The following is a 21393-nucleotide window of genomic DNA, read 5'->3' on the forward strand; positions in this document are numbered from 1 at the left end:
ATCAGAAACCAGAACGCCCCACCACCACGTGCGTCACACAGATCCTCCTTCCCCGTATCCTGCAGAGGACAAGCCAGAGCCCTGACACCGGCCCGGGGGCCTCCGCAACCTCTTACTGCTTGGCCCCGCCCCCTCCACGCTCCAGCCACAGTGGCCTCCTGCCTGTGGCTCTGATGTCCCAGACACGCGGAGCTGCGCCGCTGCCTCGGTTCCCCTCCCCGTGGGGCCACCTCCCCCAGCACCCCCACCCCCTCCCCTCGCCCTGCAGCCTCTGCTCACCCATCAGCTTCTCGGTGAGGCCTTCCTGGACCACGACCAGGACTTCAAGTCCAACCCCCCCAGCCCACGACAGCTCGGCCCTGCCCTCCTCTGGGAATTTAATTTTCCCCGCAGCACTTGCCACCGTCACTTAACGAATTCTTTGCTTCACCTTCTGTTTATTTTCTGCTTCCTCCCACTCTGATGTAAGTGCCTGGGAGGTCGGGGACTCTCCTCCGGGTCACGCGCTGCTTTGTTCCCAGGGCCTAGGACAGGTCTGGCGCCTGGAACGCACTCAATAAATGTTTAGTGGAATAAATAACTGAACTAATGAACAAACGGAGTAAATGCATGAAAGAACAAGATGAAAGCGCCTGATGCCTGAAGAACCTGAAGTGAGCAGAGGCGGCTCCTGAGGCCATCCGAGGGCACCTTGCCCATCAGGTCACAGCTGCATACCAGGTGCACTGCCGCTTACATTAAAAACGGCAAAATGCCCTTTTTTTATTACATAAATTCATTTTAAAAGGAAACTTTATATCAGTCATACAAGCGAAAAGCCAGTACCACTCAACACAAAGAGTAGCAAAGCATAAGAAAAACTACCGAAACAAAGCCACGTCCCCAAATCCCACTCACGTGTGGGTGACTGCACAATCTCCGAACCCGCCGCCCGCTGCTTCCTTGTTTAAAAGTGAGGTCACAGAACGTTACAGAGGCGTTAAAGACACATTACCAGTAAATGACTACTCTGGTGTAATCAGAAGAATTTACAAGCTAAAAGGGCAACTTATTCATCTGTTTCAAAATTCTCCGTGCACCACCTCCAAGCCCCCAGGGCCCATATATGGACTAACGGAGGACACCACCAGTGAGAGCACGGGTGCGCTCGCAGGGCTGTGATGAGGGAGGGGACTCCGCAGGGGCCAGGGCACCCACCCTGCAGGACCGGATTCATCAGAGGTCACGGAAGGGCTGCAGGCATGGGACAGGCTCTGCCGCTTTGGCATTTCAGCTCAGGCGCTTCTGCGTTGCAGCGGAGGGCTGCAGGGAGAGACCCGACGCGGAGGAGCTCAGACCGGAAGCTGCAGGACAAATTTCAGTAGGACGGCGGAGGCCGGCACAAGGTAGCAGCCCTGATGGCAGGACACAGCCGCCCGTGAGACGGCCTCATCAGGGCCCGGTGGGTCATTACATGTAGGGTGGGGACAGCGACAGGGTGGGTCTCCCGGCCTCGGCAGGAGCGGCATCGAGGCACCAGCGGCCGAGAGGAGCCAGCTCCGCCGCTGGCCTGCCAGCTCCCCTCAAGAAGAGAAAGAGACACCACGCACGCACCCGCATCCCCGCAAACATCGGGAAGAAAGAAACGTGCCAAGATACTAACTTTAGGTCCCTCCGACTGACACCTGTACAGTTTTACGTACTTCCCCAAATGTCTACATTTAACAAAACCACTTCCAAGGCCACCAAAAGAACTTACTTAAAAGAAAAGGCCACGTATCTCAGGTAAGGAAGAGAGCAACGGGGTATCCCTGGACATTCGATCAGCGCAGCTGCAAGCAATGTGCAAAAGCATCAAATCAGAGAATCACAGTCATGCAAAAATATCTAACCAAGATTTCAACTCACCTAAGTATTACTGACTGCTCAGCTTGCAGTTCTGATCTAAGGACAATCATTTCACGCCTTTGCCGATAACCAAACACAACCACCACTGACGGGGAAACGGGTCACGTTCTCACTACCCCACTGACGCCACGATTCTCAGAGGAGGTGCTCACTCACCGGCCAGGTTCCAAGGCAGCACTTACAATGTTCTCTAAGTTCACCATTCACCATGCTGAAAACAGGTAATTCACTAAAAAGCTACGGAAATTAGAAAGAAGACCAACAAACACTCGGCCCGCCCAGCTCCCGCCTCACTCCTGCCCCTCGCCCTCCCGAGGGCTCCCGTCCAACCGAGGACCTTCTGCAGAAACACACACCTTCCCTCCTTATGGAGGATGTACGGTGAAGAGGAAGGCGACGCCAGAAGTGAAATGTGACGTGAAAGGACGTAAAGGAAAGCTGAGGAAGAGAGAAGGTTCTGACGTCAAGACAACACGCTGACCCGGAAGGCTGCCCGCGGCACACACGGCCCAGAGGGGCAGCGCCCTGCGCGCGGCCCTGCCTTTCGAGGAGCTGCGTCAATACACGGATGAAGGGGAAAGGAGAATTACTGCAGTGAAAACGGAGCTCTCTCACTAAAACAAACAAACAGAAAGCATTCTTCAGAGAAGTGCCTATGTGCCAGTCGTCTGAGACCCGGCCCTCGAGGACCTCACCTCCGTGAACTCATGGAAGACCCGGTCACTCTGGTGAGCGCCGATGGTGACCTCTGGGAGGTACACAGGGATGGTTGTGTAGTTCAGCACCTCCAACTTGTTCTGAACCCTAGAAGATAAGGCAAATATAGTCACACTAAACATCAAAGTATATATAATAAAATAAGCTATCAGCCTGATTTTTTACAACGTCCATATTAAAAAATGCATCCATGCATTCCTGAGCAGTCATCTCAGAAGCCAAACTTTCCCCCAAAGACCATCTGGGATGTGGGAGCTGCTCTTCTGAAACCACTCCCAGAGCCGGAGACGGGGTCTTTCAAGAGTCTCATGGCCACAGGTGACTCCCTTTGGGGACAGACACAGTTTTGAAAAATAAAAAAGGAGCCGCGGTGTGTTTTAAACATAGGACTACCGGGAATACAAAGCTAAACACAAACACCACATGTCACGGTACCGCGCGCGTGGTCTGCTCTCATGAAAAATGTGCACATTTAATGACTCTTGGGGGAAGGAGAGACGAGCGACTCTCCTGCATTTCCCTCCCCCCCCCCCACCCCGCCGCCACCGCCCCACGCGATGCCCACGCCGCCTGGGGGGCCGATTCCAGGAGCAGAGGCTGACGAGGCCTCGTGGAACCGGAGGGCGGGGCTGCGGGGAACTGCCCCGCAGGACGGCCTGCTGCACCCCTGCTTATAAACGTCTTCTTCCCTGCTTTTCTTGGCACCAAGAAACACACATGAGAGGACACACTCCTTGCTTCACCATTTTATTCTGAATGCTAAAATATTTATACTTTGTTATAACTTGCTTATTTTAAATTAAATTTAGTCTGAATATAACCACTACACTTGAAGATAAAAAGCATTTTGAGTGCCTTTAGGAAAAAATGTTAAAATAAAGCTTCTTTTCTTAAGGGCTCAAAACAAAGAAAATGATTATTTTAAATGGCCCCTTTCCCATTAATGACTTATAATGGCAGAAGACGTTTCTGTCTGTAATGGCCCAAACGGAAGCTCTTTAAATGGATGTGGCTCTCAGCTGCTTTGTGAGGACAAGCCCAGGCCTGTCCCCTGCACCCCGGGCAGACTCAGCCGCAGCAGAACCGCCTGGTCCCAGCCCAAGCCCAGGCGACGCTCGGCCCCTCTCCCGTAGAGGACCACAGAGCACTGAGAACCTGTGACAGGCTGAATGTGACTGAACAGGAGGCACAGGCACATCCCAGGGTCACCGTAAACACTGTGTCTGCGTCACTCGTATGACAACTAGTAATCCAATAACCAAACATCGCTCCAAGCAAGCACTGCTGCGACATCTTGCACACGGCTATAACGTACATGCTCAAACGTGAGAATTTTTTCTCAGTTTTAACCGTAAGTTGGTTATAGAATACCTTTCGTCAGCATGCATCAGTAAAGTACATATTTATTTTTAACACAAATAGAATTATTCTACACTTATTACAGCAAGGATAACTTTTAAAGTGATCTCCCCATAAACAATTTCAACTAAAAATGAAGTTTATATTTTTAAATGTTAATAAATATCAAGGTGGGGTATGATCTGATTTCCTCTGTGGTTTGAAAAACCTAAAACAACCCTGAAGAACTGGAAAGAACAGACTGGCCTAGGGGCTTGTGTGTAACATACAGAGCAACAGCGCCATCTATGCTTAATTTGGCAGAATTACAGTTTACACACAACCCTCCTTTCAAAATGGGTGTATCTTTGAACAAATATCTTCAAACTGCTTTTGAAGATTAAAAAAATAATCTACAGTGACTGTTCTACCACTTACTCAAACTTGGATAAACTGCTCCTTCACTTTCTGACTACCAGCTTAAACGATGACCAAGAAGAGTCCGTGTGTCCCGTCTCCAGTAAACCCCAAATCTCAGGCTCCACAAACTACAGACACATTCCAGATTGAAGATAAGCGAGGAACGAAGACAACAGGAAGCCTTTTATGACTCAGGAGCAAAAAGTGGTGAAAAGAAACATTCTGCTCACAGAGCACTTAGTTTAATTAAGGAGATTCAAAACCTGAGCACATGCTCTTCACATCACAGGCCAAAGTGCCCCCGGCCCAGGAAGACAGAGCATCCTACAGTGTGGTTCACAAGACGAGGTGCTCTGCCACATAATTCCAAAACAAAAGAGTGAGGCCAAGAAGAGAAAGAAAATAAAAATAGTAAACTGTGACTTATGACTCACACTGTTTCCCAATTAACAGAATGCTTATACTTTCTCCTAAAACACGTCCAAAGCATATTCTTTAGTTTCTCCTGAATTGCAAAGTTCTGCTTGAAACCCTGTACTTCTGATACCAAACTCATACCCTGCAGTTTTTGTAGCACTGGAATTTCCTGTTAGAAAGCCATCCTCCAGGAGTCTTAGAAACACAAGTCGCCGTCATGAAGCAGCAAGGGCGAGAGGGGCGCCCAGGCGCTGGAGGGCGGGGGGAAGGTGGGCGCGGTGCAGGCCTCCCTGGTAACAAGTCGCCAGCACGAGGATGAAACCACCAGGGCGGCGCCGGTCAGTTGTGGATTAGGGATACGAACACAAAATGCTATCAAGGCTGGGAAATAAGCACTCACACGCACATAATTATACACCACACGCGTTCGGAGATGGTACAAAAATGTCCTAAACCAATAATCTGGTCAGGTTCTAGACAAAATGAGTATAACTGGTAAATAGTTATCTTAGAAAAAGGCCATAATTTTCACTTGAGTCTCCCAAATTAAGAAATGGTACTTAAATGAAAATAAACACAATTACCATTGTAAGCCATTATGAAAGATCCTTGGGAGGCAGAGGAGCAAAAAACTGGGAGAAGGAAAGAACAATACCATTTATTTCAAAAACAATTAAAACAACTGAATGCTGTAGTTTGTAAACTGTGAGGGAATGACAGGCTCCCTCTCCATGCTCTGATATCAACATAACCGAACAACTAAGAAGATTACGATCTTAAGACGTGAACTTTGGACACGGTCTAGCATCTAACTAATACACACCCCAGAGTACCTTCAGAAATCACACTGTGCTTCTTACTACCTGTGCAAGGAGTGGGAAAGGCATCCCCTCATTGCCCAGCCTCAGCAAGATGTCAGGGTGCCAGGACAGTCACCTTGGCGTACGTTTTTCACGTACTCTGCCCCGCAGTAGCTAATACTAACAAGGATCACACATAAATCCACATAAAACGACAGCCGGAAAAGTTAGGAGAAGGGTTCAAGTAGAAAAGCAGGTGGATAGAGCGAGGCTCAGGAGAACGCTCAGGTCTCTGGGTAATTACTGGGCGGGGGGGAGGGAATGGACTCGGGGGGCCGCCTGTACCCTGATGCAAGAGGCAGAACCAGATGATGAGGACGCTGAATCAGCTCTAGGACACGAAACTTGGATTTATGCCCAAAGCAAGACACGCCACCGAAGGGCTCCGAGTAAAGAAAGCACAGGGTCACCGCGACACTCTACGAAAATTAACCTGGCGGGCGTACGCACAGGGGATGGGTGGGACGAAGGCCTAACTAACCGAGGAGCGGAGACCAAACCCCAAAGAAGAAGAGTCACCAGGGACCAGCACCACCCTGAGGGCGGGGCCCAGGCGAAGCTGAGGGGTCAGTAGGGAAAAGGAGGGCTCAGGCAGATGACCCCAGGGGAGGAAGCAGCGACCCCACCCGGACTCCAGCCGAGGCCGAGATCGAGATCGGCTCCAGGACCTCAGCGGGGCAGCGCCCTTGGAGGCCCGGTCCCCCACCTGCAAGAGGACGGGCGCCTCCGCCAGGCGGAGTGCCGTGGACTCAGGAAGCGTTTCTCAGGCACCTCCCAGACGCGGGGTCGACGCTGACCATGTGCCTGTGATCCAGCTGACACCTCGCGCTCTCAGCAGAGGGAGGGCGCCACGCAGCAGTCCGGGCAGACCCCACCTCACGTGCTCTGCTCTGCTGCACTGTGCAGACGCGGCGTCTCTTACAAGTTGCAGGCTTGTGGCAGCCCTGTGCTGTCAGAGGGCGGTTACGATTTTTTAGCAACGAGGTATTTTTAATTAAGGTATGTGCACGTTTTCTTAGACATCATGCTACTGCATACCTAACAGACTGCGGTTTGGTGTAAACATAACTTTCATGTGCGCCGGGAAACCAAAACGCTCATGTGACTTGCTTTACTGTGAGACCTGCTTTACTGTGGCGGTCTGGAACCAACCCGCGTTATCCCTCAGGTGTGCCTGTAAAGGTTTTTTTTTTTAAACAAGGTTCAGAATGAAACATTACATGATACCATTTAGGTAAATTTACAAACACATATACATGTGTAAGTATCTGACAAAAAAGAAAGTCAACCACTAAGCTTCAAAAAACAAAGAGGGACTCCAGGTTCAGCTCCAACAGGGAAATAGCCTGGAAACCATCTCTCTAGTCCTCACAGCAAAGGAAGCTGAGAAAAATGAAAATCAATTGCTTGTCCTGGAATAACAGGAACAACAACATATGGGTGATTAGAGCACAGAGAGTGGAATGAATGACAGCAACGCCATAAGGGATGTGGAGGGAGGAGTCCGCCCCAGCCGTGAAGTGGCATCGCCACCTGAAAGCAGGCAGACGTGACCTGGAAACTACAACAACGATAACACATTTTTACAGAGTACAACAGAGGTGCTAAGAGAAAAGATAAAACGGGACCACACAGAATGCCCAATTAAAACCAGAAAAGGTAGAAAAAAGGGGCAGGGGAAGAAAACAGAGAACAAATGCAACAAACAGAAAATGATGACAAACATGGTAAAAATTAATCCAAATATATCAACAGCCACTTTAAATGTGAACCATCCAAATACACCAATTAAAAGACGGAGACTGACAGAGCTGATTAAAAAAATAAGACCAACTATATGCCGTCTATAAGAAACCCACCTGAAATCAATCCAAAGACTCAGGCTAAAAGTAAAGGGATGGAAAAGGATACACCATTCCTAGACTAAGTGAAAGCTGGAACAGATACATTAATTTCAGACAAAGCCGACTTCAGAACAAGGAGAGGATCAGGAATAGAGAGGGGCACTGTGTAAGGATAAAGAGGTCAGGTGTCCAGGACGATTTAACAATCCTAAACACGTACGCCACTTACAGAGCACCAAAATGCAACGAGGCAAAAACGAATAAAACTCAAAGGAGAAACAGACAAATCTGCCATTGTAGTTAAAGATTTCAACACTCTCCTTCAGGAACGGACAGACCCAGCAAACAGAAAAGCAGTAAGGACACGGATGACCTGAACAGCACCCGCAATCAGCTCAATCTCACCGACAGTTGTAGAACACGCGCCGCTTGACGACAGCAGGGTACACACTCTTCTCACGTTCAGCCAGAACATTATTCAAGACGGAAAGCACTGCTGACCATATGAAACGTCTTAACAAAGGTAAAAGAGCAGAAATCATACAAAGTATGTTCTAAGACCACAATGGAATTAAACTAGAGGGAGATTTATAGCATCGAAGGCATATATTAGAAAAGAAGAAAGATCCAAAATCAATCACCTAAGCTTCTACCTTAGGAAACGAGAGCGAGAAGAGCAATTGAAGCCTAAAGCAAACAGGTTAAAAAAATAGCAATAAAAATTGGAGTAGATGTCAATGAAACTGAAAATAAGAAAACAACAGAGAAAATCAATAAAACAAAGAGCTGGTGCTTTAAAAAGATCAATAAACAGGAAGAAAAAATTCACAAAGGACAAATAAATAGCCAATAAAAATACACCTCTTTGAAGTTCGGTGTTTGTGAAATGCAAAAATCAAGCAAATGCTTTTCTTTGATATCAAAATCACAAGTTTTTGTGTGCTTCTTATTTTAACTATTCTGTCTTAATAAGGGCTTTCAGAAGACTGGTTCAAGTGTGCAAGCTGGTACACATCTTCGGCAGAACCATTTCACAACACACGAATAGTTGCAAAATGCGTTCGTATAATCTGACCCGGTAACTCCACTTTTATACCTTAAGAAAGTAACCTGAAACGGAACAAAAATAAGTACACTCTGCCCATTACTGTTATTACAATTATGAAGAAATGGAAATAACCCAAAAGACTGATATTAAAGAAATGGTGAATGGATTATGCCTGTATCTCCGAGGTCAACAACTCTTTCCGTAAAGGGCCAGACGGTAAATATTTCAGCCTGAGAGGGCTACGTACGGCTTCACATATGTACTTTTTCCTACAGTCTTTTAAAAATGTAAGGACCACTCTTAGCAGCTGAGGCCTGGGTGGGCCCACAGACCATGGTTGCCGCCCCCTGACTGGCATCAGTGAGTGGATTTATGCAGCATGAGCAGCCATTGAGAAATCGGCTTTTAAACATTTAACAAGATAGGGACATGCTCATATTAGAAGTTACAGTACAAAGACATAAGGCAAGGTAATTTTTATTTAGAAACATATGAACACAGCAACACTTTACAAAGGACGGGAAGAGCCTGCACTAAACGCTGACGCTGGCTCCTGCGGTGGCAGAACTGCAGGTGACCTGGCTCCGTCTTGGACTCTGTCCCCTAACTCTCTCCGACGAGGGGGCGTGGCCCTGAGCCCCAGCCCCCGGGACCCCAGCCTTTCCTCTGCGCTCCGCCCCAGGCTAGATTCTTCAGCATCACACTCACCCTCAGCCCTCCTGCTCGCTCACACACACCGGGCAAACCCCGACCTCGCTCGCATCCAGAGCTCCGCCTCACCCCACCGAACCTCCGTGACCACGTCCCCCCGTCCCCGGCAGCCGCCCACAGCTCCTTCCCCGCCCGGTCCTCCCCACGGGCCTGGGCAGCGCTCTGGACCTTCTCCTCCCTCCTCAAACCGCAACACGGCCCCACCCGCCCTCGAGGCCTCTCGGGGCTGATGACCCGTCTCTCATTCCACTACGAAGACAGAAGCCCGCTGAAGGGAAGCTCCAGGCGCGCCTGGCACAGACCCACTTCCCTAAGCCCCGCCCTGTCCCCGCCTGCCCAGCGCCGGCGTGGAAAGCAGGGACTGCCCACCAGCGCACCGGCCCACGCCCTCCTCCGGGGCCTCTCCTGTCCTCTCGGCATCCATAGGCCCAGCCCAGCCACAGGACCTCTCTCACTGGTACAAGACATGCGATTTCTTCCACCTTAAAACACACAACAAAAACCGTGAAGAATGAACAAAATTTTAAGTCTTAGTTTTAACAACTAAATCAACAGGTTCAAAAGGGAAAATTATTCACTTTCAAGCACAGGATATGGAAAACTAATGGCAGTCCATTTTCCATACCTGCTCATATTAGGATGCGTCCAAGTGGGAAAAAACAAGTGCGTTCGCTACTGAGAGAAAAACTGACCCAGCAAAGTGCCCTGCACCGCGGAAGGCCAGCGGACCAGCTCCACGGCGCTCACCCGACGGGCTGACGGCAGAGCGGTCGCCCAGGCAGAAGGCCGCGCGAGGGTCACACAGACGTGTGTTCCCCAACACTGACCCAGCCCCGCCACCGCCTGCCCGGGTGCCAGCAGCGCAGGCCGATGCGAGCCTCCGCCAGGCCCCCGCCCCGGGGCACAACGGGGGTCGGCTCCCCGGGTCCCTCCAGCACAGGGGCAGTCACCTACGCTCCCAGGAAAGTGACGTTTCCTGGGTCGGAGCTGCCTTCTCTGCCTGGAGCGCCTCTGCAGAGGCACAGAGCCTGCCCACCGCTGTGAGCAGAGCAGGCCTGCACCGCCGTCCCCCTGGGCTGGAGCACCAAGTCCCATGCACCAGGGACAGTGTGACCACGGTGAGCACCTGCCTCCTTGCCGGGAGGCTGGGACCCAAGTAGGTACTGAAGCAGAGGGTGCTGCGTGACCGGCACCCAGCACAAGTTCTGCACACTGTCTCATGGGCTTTCTGGGCAAAATACTGCCCACGTGTCACTGCATCTCTCATGAACAAAGGAGCTCGCTCAGCGTGTCCCCTTCTGCCGTGGCCTCCCCTCCGTGGCCTCCCCCACCTCCACGTTCACCACGGCCTCCCCGCCCCTCCTCTCCCGGCTCCAGCCCCAGCGGCTCTTGTCTCAGGACCTCTCCCCGCCGGCATCCCTGCCCCGCGCTCAGCCCAGACACTGCGGGGCCCAGTCCTCACACACTCGGGTCTCCTCAGAAGAGGGGCCTTCAAGCCTTCCCCAGAGCGCCCTCCGTCACTCGCCCCAGCCGCTCGCTGCCCCATTACTCAGGGTTACCTTTCTCCCCGGCCTTTAGCACCCGTATGGCTCTGCTGATTCAGTGACAGCAGGACTTTTATTTGACACTGCATTTCCTAAATCTGGAACACTGCCTGGCACAGGGTGCAAGCAAAATATTGGCTGAATTAATAATGGCAATCAATCAATTCACCGTCAGGTCAGAGAAAGCGAGAGCCTGTCTGGAAGGGAATAGGAAGTACGCCTCAGCGTCTGGCAACCTGCGACACAGTTACTCCAAAATCCTGCAAGTTCCCACAGCGGGCAGCACGCCCCACTGGAAGCCAGCCCCGCCCCACCCCGGCAACGCCCAGCTGCGGCAGACTCACCGCATCCTCAGACTGTGGAAGGTGCGGTCGTCCTGGTCCAGCCACGGGCCTTTCTCGTACTTCAGATACTCAATATCCTCGATCACCTGGACAGAGGAATTTAATGAGACAACATTCAGTGCACGACAAACCACAAATACCTGGCAGGGAGAATCGCACCATGAAAGTCAAAGCGAAAGCAAGTTGGGCAGACAGCCTTCTGGGAAGTGGGGGCCGAGTGACGACGCCCCATGTGGGCACCTGGCCCAGCCGACACCGGGGCGCTGTGGCAACTCCCTGGCAGGCTGGGAGAGAAGGAGCAGGTGCAGGAAGAATCGAGATGAGGGAGGAAAACCAGCATTCCTCACAGACTCCTCATTTCCTCCCATGTGACTTTATTCCAGAAGGCAAGATTCAGCCACTCAAAACAACAGGACAAGAAAATAAATACATTTCCTAGAGAGCTCCAATAATCCAAGTTCCTCAGCCCCAAAGCCTGCGGTCTGTACAGCCTGACCTCCCAGCGGGGCGGCCTTTCCAGACGCATTCTCCCCCAAAACACACCAAACTTGGGGACCTCTCTTCAGCTTTCAAGAATTGGAGCACATTCAGTTATGAACACAGATAATAATCCAGTCTCAGAGAAAATGTATTCCTCTTCTGCTCAGGCACATGCCAGGGAAACGGTCTGTCAAAGGAATAAAAATTACCTAAAGACGAACAAAAATCAACATCACAGAAAAAGAAGGCTGGAAGGAAATGAAATGCAACTTAACTGGTCCAGGTAGAAAGAACCAAGCCTAAAAGAACTGCCAGGGCTGGGCCCAGAGCCGGACTTGACTGCGGGCCTGCCGTCCTGGAGGACAGAGGCCCATTCCCTCCAACTCTCTTCTCCCCTCGCCCCAAGCCAGGAGGCAGCTGAGGGCTGTGCTATCATTAAAGCAGCCAACTGCTTGGCAAAGCTTTCTGTTTGCTGTCACCACCTACACCCCAACCCCAGATCATAAAACCTGTATTTTCTTCTAGATTTTTTTACACCTTTTGTTTTGTGTTTTTAGTAATTTATGCTTAATATATAACACAAAATACAGGCCTTTTTTCTTTAACGTAACGGATGGTCATTTGCCTCAATACCATTTAAGAAATAATCTCCTTTCCTCTACTTTGTTTTTTATCAACCTTTAAGGTACTGACTTTTCCAAGCTAAAGTCACAAACACACATGAGCACACATAGGCACCTGTTTCTGGACTCTGTTCTGTTCCATTAAGCTATTTATTAATCCCTGTATTAACACCACAGTGCCTTAATTAACATAATTTTGTAATATGTTTTCATACTCGGGCAGGAAAATGTTATTCTTTCTCAAAATTTTTGGTTATTACTCACTGAGTTCTCCTGAAAATTGCAGAGGCCGACTTGAATTTTTGAATTTCACAGACGCACCTAGGAATCTGGGGAAAGCTGGTAACTTTACACAGTTGGCTGCTGAACAACACGCTCCACGCGGCCAAAAACCCGAGTACAACTTGGAGGCGGCCCTCCTTGTGCGTGGATAGTGGTCCCTGCACATCCGCAGTGCCATGTAGCACCAGGATGTTTATTACTGAAAACTGAAGACCGTGCAGTGCTGTAGGATTTACTACTGAAAAAAATCCATGTATGAGTGGACACGCACGGTTCAAACCCATGTAGTTCAAGGGTCAACAGTCTTAATAAGTCTTTCCTGTTAACCAATCCAACTTTCAGTTTTACCATCTGTTTAACAAAAATGGTGGTGCAGATAACCTAAGGTTCTTTGTATCTTCACCATTCCATAATTTTAAGATTCTAGAAGCTGAATAATTTAAAAGAAAATCAAAATCCCACGACCAGGGGAATGTGATGGGTTGGCTCAGTACTTCTTTTAGATTATAAAACATAGACGCCTCTAAGACCAGTAGGAGCTGAACTCATTACCTGATTTGTAAAAACCTTATACATGAATTAAATTTAAGAATGATTCACTTTGTTATAAAGCAGAAACTAACAGACCATTGTAAAGCAATTATACTCCAATAAAGATGTTAAAAAAATAAAAATAAAAATAAATAAATAAATAAAAGCACAGACTTGGGGGAAAAGAAAAGAATAATTATAAATTTTTCAGCCATTTTCTTACCTTTTCTGCGTCTTGAGCTTCCCTCGCGCTGTACTGTAAAACCTCACATTTTTCACTGCAAGAGAAAACGAGATGACATTCACGTAAATTTTCCACGTGGATGTTACTGTACAAGCGAATACATGTCACCAAGGCTCCCACTCTAAATATCAACACTCTGCATTCTCCGAACTGGCTCACAGGGCGTGACCAGCTAAGGAGGGCAAGTCAGAAGCAGGGACATGCTCGAGGCTGGACGGTGACAGCTGCAGGTCTGTTTCCTGACTTCCCCTCTGACTGGACCGCACCCCGCTGCATAGGCGTGAGGCCAGCGGCTACGGGGGGCAGGGACACGAGTCATCTGTGCTGCCACACAAACCATCTCCAGCTGCAGCACTCGCTACAGGAAGGTACAGGGGAGCCCAGGGCCTGAGTGGGACGGACGCACAGAGAGCAGCTAAGTGGTGTTTGGGGGGTGGGGGTCGAGGAGCCAGAGGGGGGATGGGAGGGGCACGTTACTTGAGCTGCTGGAATTTCGGAGACAAATGCAACCCTCAGAATAACTTGTTTCAACCCAACTATGCAACAGGACATCAGCAACTCGGTTCCCTTAGTCCAGGTCCTTAGTCTGGACACTGAAAAGTCACACTGGGTCCCAAAAAGGGGGACAGTGGAGTGAGCTTCCTGCACTTCTACCCACCTCACCACATCTACTGCTGTCTGGAGACCTGGCTGCCCAGCCAGGCGAAGACTGAAACCCGCCTCCTAGTCAGCGTGCCCTTGCCTCCGCCACCACCTCCAGACCAACCCGAGGGACGCTTCAGAGTGGCCCGCTGGAGAGCCTGTCTCTGCAGAAATGTTTGACCCCCCCCACCCCCGCCTCCAGGAGGGTACAGCAGAAAGGCAAGGCTGGACCACTGCTCCCATGAACAGTGGGTATCTTCTCATTTAGGCGTCTTTACACCAGAGTGCCCCCTACTGACGGGAGGTACATCGACACCAGGGTCAATACTCCAAGAACACACGGCCCCCCATGCATATGCCCACATACAGCTCCGACGATACAAACTACCGGAAGCAGGGCTCCACCCAACCTTCCTGCAAAGCGGTTCCAGGTGGGAAGCCCGGCCCCTGTGCAGTGTCGGGCAGCAGCGCACAGGATGGCCTGTAACGCCATCGTAAACAGAGTTGAGTTTCCTCTTTTCAGGTGAATAAATGCATCATCTTAAAATAAACATATTCTGTAGTCAGTCCCGCGCTACATGTGTCGCGTGAAAAGCAAACAAACATCACCAAAAAACCCCTCTTTTTTATTTCATCTGGTTTGCTCACTGCTTATCAAAGTAGAAGCCAGCGTTCGGGCCTGAGGTGCCCGACTGGTGGTGAGTCTGCAAGGAGAGAGACGGAAACAAAAGGACAGCAGCGCAGCCTCTCGGGGTGGAAGCCTGACCCCGTGCCCCAACAGGTTCGGCTCCACAGACAGAGCCAGACCCTTGGCTGCACTTTCCCCTTGCAGGTGGCTGAGGCGGGGGACAAAGAGAGAAAGAAACCAACCTGGGAATCTGGGAAGTCCACACGGCAGAAACAGAGGTCCGTTTCACAACGCACGGTAGGCCTAACACTCCTGAGCGACTCTGACCTAACTAAACCCGCGGCACTTAAAAACATCCAGACTCAGCCCAACCTGCGAAGACGCCAGAGAAGCCTCTCCCTCCAAGGTGCAACCCGCTTCTTAGGAGAGTGAGGGGCCCTGGCACGAGGAACCAGCAGAGGCCGCAAAGGCCCCGGTGTAAATGACCAGCGCACCTCACGTCCTCGGGGCGCCTCCCAACGAGAGCCCCGCACGCCACAACGCAGGAAGCTCACCCCACCCGCAAGGTTTCTCAGAATGAGGTGCGGGGAATGACGCTGCAGAGAAAGCTGCCGTTTCAAGCCCGGGAACCAGCTGGAAGGCACAACATCTGCGCTGTTACGGTGAAACCACCAAGCTCCCCAGACTGACCCCGGCGGGGTGACCCAGCGTGTGGCACCACTGTCCAGCAGAGACCAAGAGCCAGTAAAAAACCCATCCTTAGGGACTTCCAGTACATCGCCGGCGAGCCACGGCTTCCAAATCGTGCGGCGACCCACAGGCCCGCACCCGACCACCGAGGCAGGGACGTGAAAACAGAGCTGCACGTCCGACCGTCCGCCCTGATCGGTGAGGATGTGAAAAACCGTCCGCTCCGCGCTGGGGTTCACCGGTCACCAGAGGGCAACGTGCTGGGCTGGGTTCAGCAGCTGAGGAGGAGGCTGTCTGACCTCCAGCACGACGGAAGGTGCCCCTCGGGAGCGCTGAACCTTGGAGAGGCCACGAGCTGACTCCCCGCGCAGCTCAAGGACGGAGCGCCAAATGAAGCAATGGGTACTTAGAATCGCTGCTAAACATTCCATGATCAGGAAGCCCTGAGGGTGAGTTCTGGAAAATAACCGCCAGGTACAAAAAAATGCCACCCCATCTGCAAGTTCAATCTAGCCTTTACTTTCCTGATGTTACAGCTGAAAGTCCTATTTGAGAACTTGCTGGGCAGCCTTGTCGCGGTCGTGATTTTGTAGCCAGAAGATCTCCAAGAGGAATCTTTGGAACGGAAATCCTACGGTCAACTATCTCTGTTTATTCTCATAGCTCTATATATTCCCCTTGACGAGATTTACAAAACGGACTTTTTTTCTGCACTTCTGGCCTTGAAAGTAGAGCAGCACGACCTACGGTCCACCCTGTTGTTTCTACTGCTTGTGAGAGAAAAGCTTATCACGGGCAAGCAGAGATACTCTAAGCCTCAACGCTCCCAGCTAAAACAATTACATTCCAATTTAAAATCAAACTTTTCTTCCAAAACTGCTAGACAGTACTTTGTTTTCATTCACAATTTTACAGTTACTTTGACATTCTAAACAACAAGAGCATAGTATTTTAAGGTATCAAGAGAGGCTTCCGTCTTCCAAAAGCCTGAGAACTACTACCGGAGACCTTCAGTGACAGCATATTATATCCAAACCCCCTAATTTTACTAGGCCTTGAGTGACGGTAGGAGATGACCCCTTCCACATGGCACACACGCAGACCACAGAATGACCATCTAGAGAGCGTGGATGAAACCACGAATCCCTCGGTGCTTTCAATAAAGAAAGCGGGAGGGAGAGGAGAAACCAAATGGAAACAAGGTCTGGCGGTGTTTCCACGTAACCCAGACCCCACTTCAGAACGTCTTTCCGGAGCAGGTAGAGGCGTTGCTGACCTCTCACAAATTCTGGGTGGACTCACTGAGCGTCTTCAGGCAAGCCTTCCAGGCAGTAAACGGGACCATTCAGTTGCCACCTAGAGTGAATACATGAGTTCTCTAACCGTAAAACCTGTCACAGAATACAGCTTCAGCTCACTTCTGGCAGCAAAATATTCTAAAAACACAACAAAAAAATGTCTTGGCAAAATAAGCAAATCAAAAAACAAAAATCAACCCCAAACCTACTAACTCAAACTGAAATATCTGCTGTCACTGTTGCTTATAAACGTCCGATTAAAACTCCCCAGACGACGGCCACTGAAATCAACAAGAGTGCGCCCCTGGGCTGGCGGGGCCTAAGGAACTCCACGTGTGGAGTTCTGTCGGATACATCCTTGCGACCTCCCTGGCGGCCCAGTGGTTAAGACCTCCTCTACCAATGCAGGGGGTGCAGGTCTGACTCCTGGTCAGGGAGCTAAGGTCCCACATGCCTTGAGGCCATAAAACAGAAGCGATACTGTAACAAATTTAATAAAGACTTTAAAAATGGTCCACGTCAAAAACACCTTAAAAAATTAAATTAAATTAAATTAAATTAAATAAATCAATCAATCCACCGTGCCCTGGGCTCACCTCATCTCGGGAAGGAAGGTCCTCTTGTAGGCATTCTCGATGCCCTGAAGGTAGGCGGAGGTGATCTTCATCTCATGTGGCTAAACAAAAGCAGAGAAGTGCGATACGTTTGGACTTTTCTTTTTCCCGTGCTTACGGAAAATGTGAGACAATCAACGAACAGCTTTCCTAGAACGAGTCAGGCTGGGCACTCTAGGAACTGTGGGGTGATGGGAGGGGCTTCGGAACCGGTTAGGACAGTTCTCATTCCGCCGCAGAGAGCACGGAAGCTTGCCCAGGTGAACGTATGGCATGACCTTTCTTTCACAGACTCCAAGAGGTGGACTTAGAACAGGGTCAGGAAGAACCCCCTTTACGGTTACGGCCCCGCCTCCCGCTCTGGGCCGTCCTGAGTGCAGGCGATACAAGACGACACGCCGCACAGGGGACTGGGAGGGGGACTGGCCCACGTCCCCCCCGACCCGCAGAACCCGCCTCCGCTGCCAACCTTCTGCCCACCCGGCTTTCCTACCGCTCGCCCCGCCTCTCCCGCTTTTTCCCTCTCCACTTCCCTTTCGTACGACGTTTGCCCATCTCAGAAACACAAAACTCCAATTATGAGTGGCAAGTTTCCGTACTGAAAACCTCTCACGGTTTGGCAACGCTAAAGGCTAAGTTATCTGTCACCCTGTCTGATTTTCTGCATGGCATTTGCCTTTATTTCCCGTACTTCTTATTTATTTCCTTGTTTACTATTAGTCTCCCCGCTAGAATATAAGAACACACATCTATCAATGACATAATGTTTCTTTGATAAAATGTCTCCTTTACTTAGACACAGGGGTAATTTTAGCTGGTGACAGTATTCATCGAATACTGGAAAAGTAAACATGTTCACAACTCTTAAGTTGTTCCTCAAGATGGTTTCTAAAATATTGCTATCCAGATATCGAGAGTTATCTAGAGAATTCTAAACATATATCTTCATATTTCTCAATAAACGTCACTCTAATAGCCAAAGTGTTCAAAATTATTCCACTGAACGATAATTAAATACTTTTGACTTGCAGTTCCCTCCTTCCACCACTTGATGGAATATTCTCCAAAGTCTACATTACACATCACACTTCGGAGTGAACTCTTACACGGGTGCGGACTGGTAATCAACAGGGAGACACGGGTGTCACGTGTGTTCACTGCCAAATGAGCGAGGAGGGTGACCCACAGCGTCTTTCAGTTGCAGCGAAGACGCCCGGAGCGTCTCTGCCACCTGGCAAGGACCTGCCATCAGAGAGGCACTCACGGAGCACCCCGAGACTCCCAGCGCCGAGGACGGGCCCTGGGATGACAGATACACAGGCAAGCCTACCGGTTCATCACAATGTCAAAAAGAGCGTTTCCTCCCAGGAAAAAATACTCTTCAGTAGGAGGGACCCTTCCAAATACGAACTAGTCAAAAGGGCAAAGAGGGGCCTTGTTAACTTGCACCCACATCACGCCTGCAGAGCCAACTCCAAATCGCAGCGCTTCCAGGCACCTGACTGTCTCAACGCCCCTAAGAGTAATGAACGTGTGTGGAGATCACTGCTCTACCGTTTTAGGGTCACTGAGTAGGAAAAAGAGGAAGACAGGCCCAACACATGGGAGTGGTAAACTGAAAGGGTATTAGAAATTATTTTCAACTTGTAGGAAACAACAGGGCATGAAAAGCCCGTTAGAAAGCAGAAAGGGAAGTCCTGTCAGGAGATGCGCCCATCCTCAGAGTGGTTCAGGTGACCCAGGGTCAGGGGACAATGGCAGGACGGCACCAGGGATGGAGCGCACTGGAGGAGAGCAGTGAGTGACCGGGGCCTCCTTCAGTCATCCATCGCACAAGTGCCCGCTCTCCCGGCGGGACCCATGTGCGTGCCCCCGTCCCCGTAGGGGCCATCAGGAATTCACAGTATCCCACGATAAGTATCGGTGCGAAGCGCTGATCTATGTTAAACGTAACGAGGACACATAAAGAGACAGTGGTCTCGGACTTAAAGGCTGAGTTACGTTTCCCTTCTTCTGGATCCGGCTCTGGATCTCGGGAACGGGCACGTCGACGTAGATGACCGCGTGAGGGGGCAGGTACTCGCAAATGGTGACCTTCTTCACCTCGTTGTAGTGGTCCACACCTGGCACAAGAGAGGCACCATCTGTCAGCCGATGGTCCACGGACAGCCCTCAGATGCACACTTCTCTTCAAATAAAAGGGCAAAGGTACACGCGGTTCTCAGAGCCACGTGTCAACCTGCGAACCACGTAACAGTCACGGCTGTCACCGCCAGCTGCACACACGTAAGACTGGAACTCGGCGACCGCAGCACTCGCAGCCGCCCTGCAGGGCAGTGCTTCCCATCTCTACAGACCGGGAGAGTCAGGCCAGAGAAACCAGGCACCTCATGCCAACACTGGGATTTCAGGCCCGGCCTACGAGCTTCCTAAAGGCCAGATCTGCAGCGGGCCTGGCCACACGTGAGGGCGCACCTTGACCGCTTCTCAGCCCGCTGCCCCTCCGGGCCCTCCTCGCCGGCGGCCCCATCGGCCCAGCTGGGTCACTCCCCCTCTCCCACGGCGCTGGCCAGCGCCTTGCCGAGCGCGCGCCCCGCGCCCAGGCCCGCCCAGCCCGGCAGGCTGCTCAGCTGCCCGCCCGCCACAGGCCTCCGTCCCACGGTGCGCCCCCTCCAGCCCGACTTCCGCCCAAGGGTCTCCTTTTCCTTGACCTGCCTTCCCCGAACGCATCCTTCAGATAAACACACTCAAAACTGACCACACGCCTCCCGTACCTGAAACCCCGCAGGGGCTCCTCAGGACTTTCAGGAGAAACCGAAGCGTCCCAGCCAAGGTGCCCGGCCTGCTGGTGCGGCCCTGCCTGCCCCTCCGCCAGCACCCGGCCCCCTCCAAGCCACGCCAGCGCCTGCTGCCCGCAAAGCTCCTGTAGCGGCACCACCAACGGCTCAGCCAGGGCCCACTCCTCAGGGACGCTGCCCACAGCACCCCGTCTCCCGACTGGTCAGACGCCCTCGACACGCTTCCTCCGCACCCGGGGACCACGCTGCGCAGCCAGCAAGTGCGCTCGCTGCAGCTACGCGTCGAGGCTGCTTTCCCACCCCTCCCCCCAGGACGGCGGGGGCCTGTCTCACCACTCCTCACATCCCTCTCACCTAAGGCAGAGCCCGGCACGCAGCGCGCCCCCCGGAAAGGCCGGCCGGCTGGCCTTGAGGCCGTCGGAGGGTCGGTGTGACTGAGCAGCTGGCTCAGAAGCACGGGCTCTGGCCGCTCCCCACGCAGGCACCAGGACGGCACACACAGCAGGGCGGGCCCGCACGCCAAGGGCGGCCCCTCGCCGGCCAGCCTTGGCTGGCTTCCGTCTCCCGTTCAGGGACCGGCCGCTCGCACTCTGCGCTCCAGATCTAGTCGCCTGCTGGATCCAGGCAGCCAAGCTCGCCGTGAAAATGCCCACAGGCTGGACGACCACACGGCCTTTCCACAGCCCTGTCCAGCGCACGCCTAGCTCCAGGCACCCCGGCCCCAACCAGACGGGTTCCCTCACTCCTCGTGGCCAGGCTACTTCAGCCAAGAGCCTTTATTCTCGTCACTGGCCACGTGCCAGACTTCCAACAATCCCCCAACCCAGTGCCAGTGTCCCTAAAAGCACTAGACCAGCACGTGCAGGAGAGAAGGAAAGGACAAGAATGCTGCAGTCACAGGGGCCAGCAAAGAGGGGTGAGGGAGGCACGGAACAGGACCGCTCAGCGAAGCCAGCCACAGGTCACAGAGCCACATAGCTGTGCCACAAGGTGGCTGGAGAGCCAGGGAAGTTTCCTGGGAGGCTGTGTGGAGACTTGGCTTAAGCTGTGCGTTCAGGATCCAGAACACCACTGTGCTTTCACAGGGAGAGACGAATTTAGGAGGGAAAGAGGGTGGAAGGAATTGGTTTTTCCCGTGGAATGGCATTATTCACCTATTTAACAGATGTTCACAAGACGCATACTAACTGCAGGGTGAGTCTAGCGGGGCCTTTACCAAGTTACCCCACGCGCCCGGGAAGGCCAGCCTGCCGGCCGGACTCACACTGCTTCCGGATGAAGCCCTGTCGGTACATCGCCTCCAAGAAGACAAAGTCACTGTAGATGGAGCGTTCCAACACCACACCTTGCCCTGTTTAAAAACATGGAAACAAAAATCAAAACTCAGGGCTTCCCTGGCGGCGCAGTGGTTGAGAGTCCACCTGCCGATGCAG

At 51.7% G+C, this 21393-nt stretch overlaps 1 protein-coding gene across 6 annotated transcripts in view; it reads right to left on the bottom strand.

Moving 5' to 3' along the window:
- The window catches only part of NDUFA10 (NADH:ubiquinone oxidoreductase subunit A10), a 49569-nt gene that overhangs the window by 22493 nt on the left and 5683 nt on the right, over window positions 1-21393 (bottom strand). The window contains exons 4-11 of one of the 6 annotated variants that reach the window (XM_055090998.1): window positions 21225-21311; window positions 19164-19285; window positions 17145-17224; window positions 13270-13324; window positions 11131-11216; window positions 2583-2691; window positions 2244-2325; window positions 2076-2098 (exon numbers count right to left, since the gene is read on the bottom strand). In XM_055090998.1, coding sequence (XP_054946973.1) covers window positions 2091-2098; window positions 2244-2325; window positions 2583-2691; window positions 11131-11216; window positions 13270-13324; window positions 17145-17224; window positions 19164-19285; window positions 21225-21311 — 629 coding nt within the window. In that variant the 3' untranslated portion in view covers window positions 2076-2090. The other 5 variants (XM_055090997.1, XM_028483353.1, XM_055090995.1 and 2 more) reach the window with 5 other exon arrangements.

Source organism: Physeter macrocephalus, chromosome 2, assembly GCF_002837175.3.
Source record: "Physeter macrocephalus isolate SW-GA chromosome 2, ASM283717v5, whole genome shotgun sequence".
Classification (NCBI taxonomy): Eukaryota; Metazoa; Chordata; class Mammalia; order Artiodactyla; family Physeteridae; genus Physeter; species Physeter macrocephalus.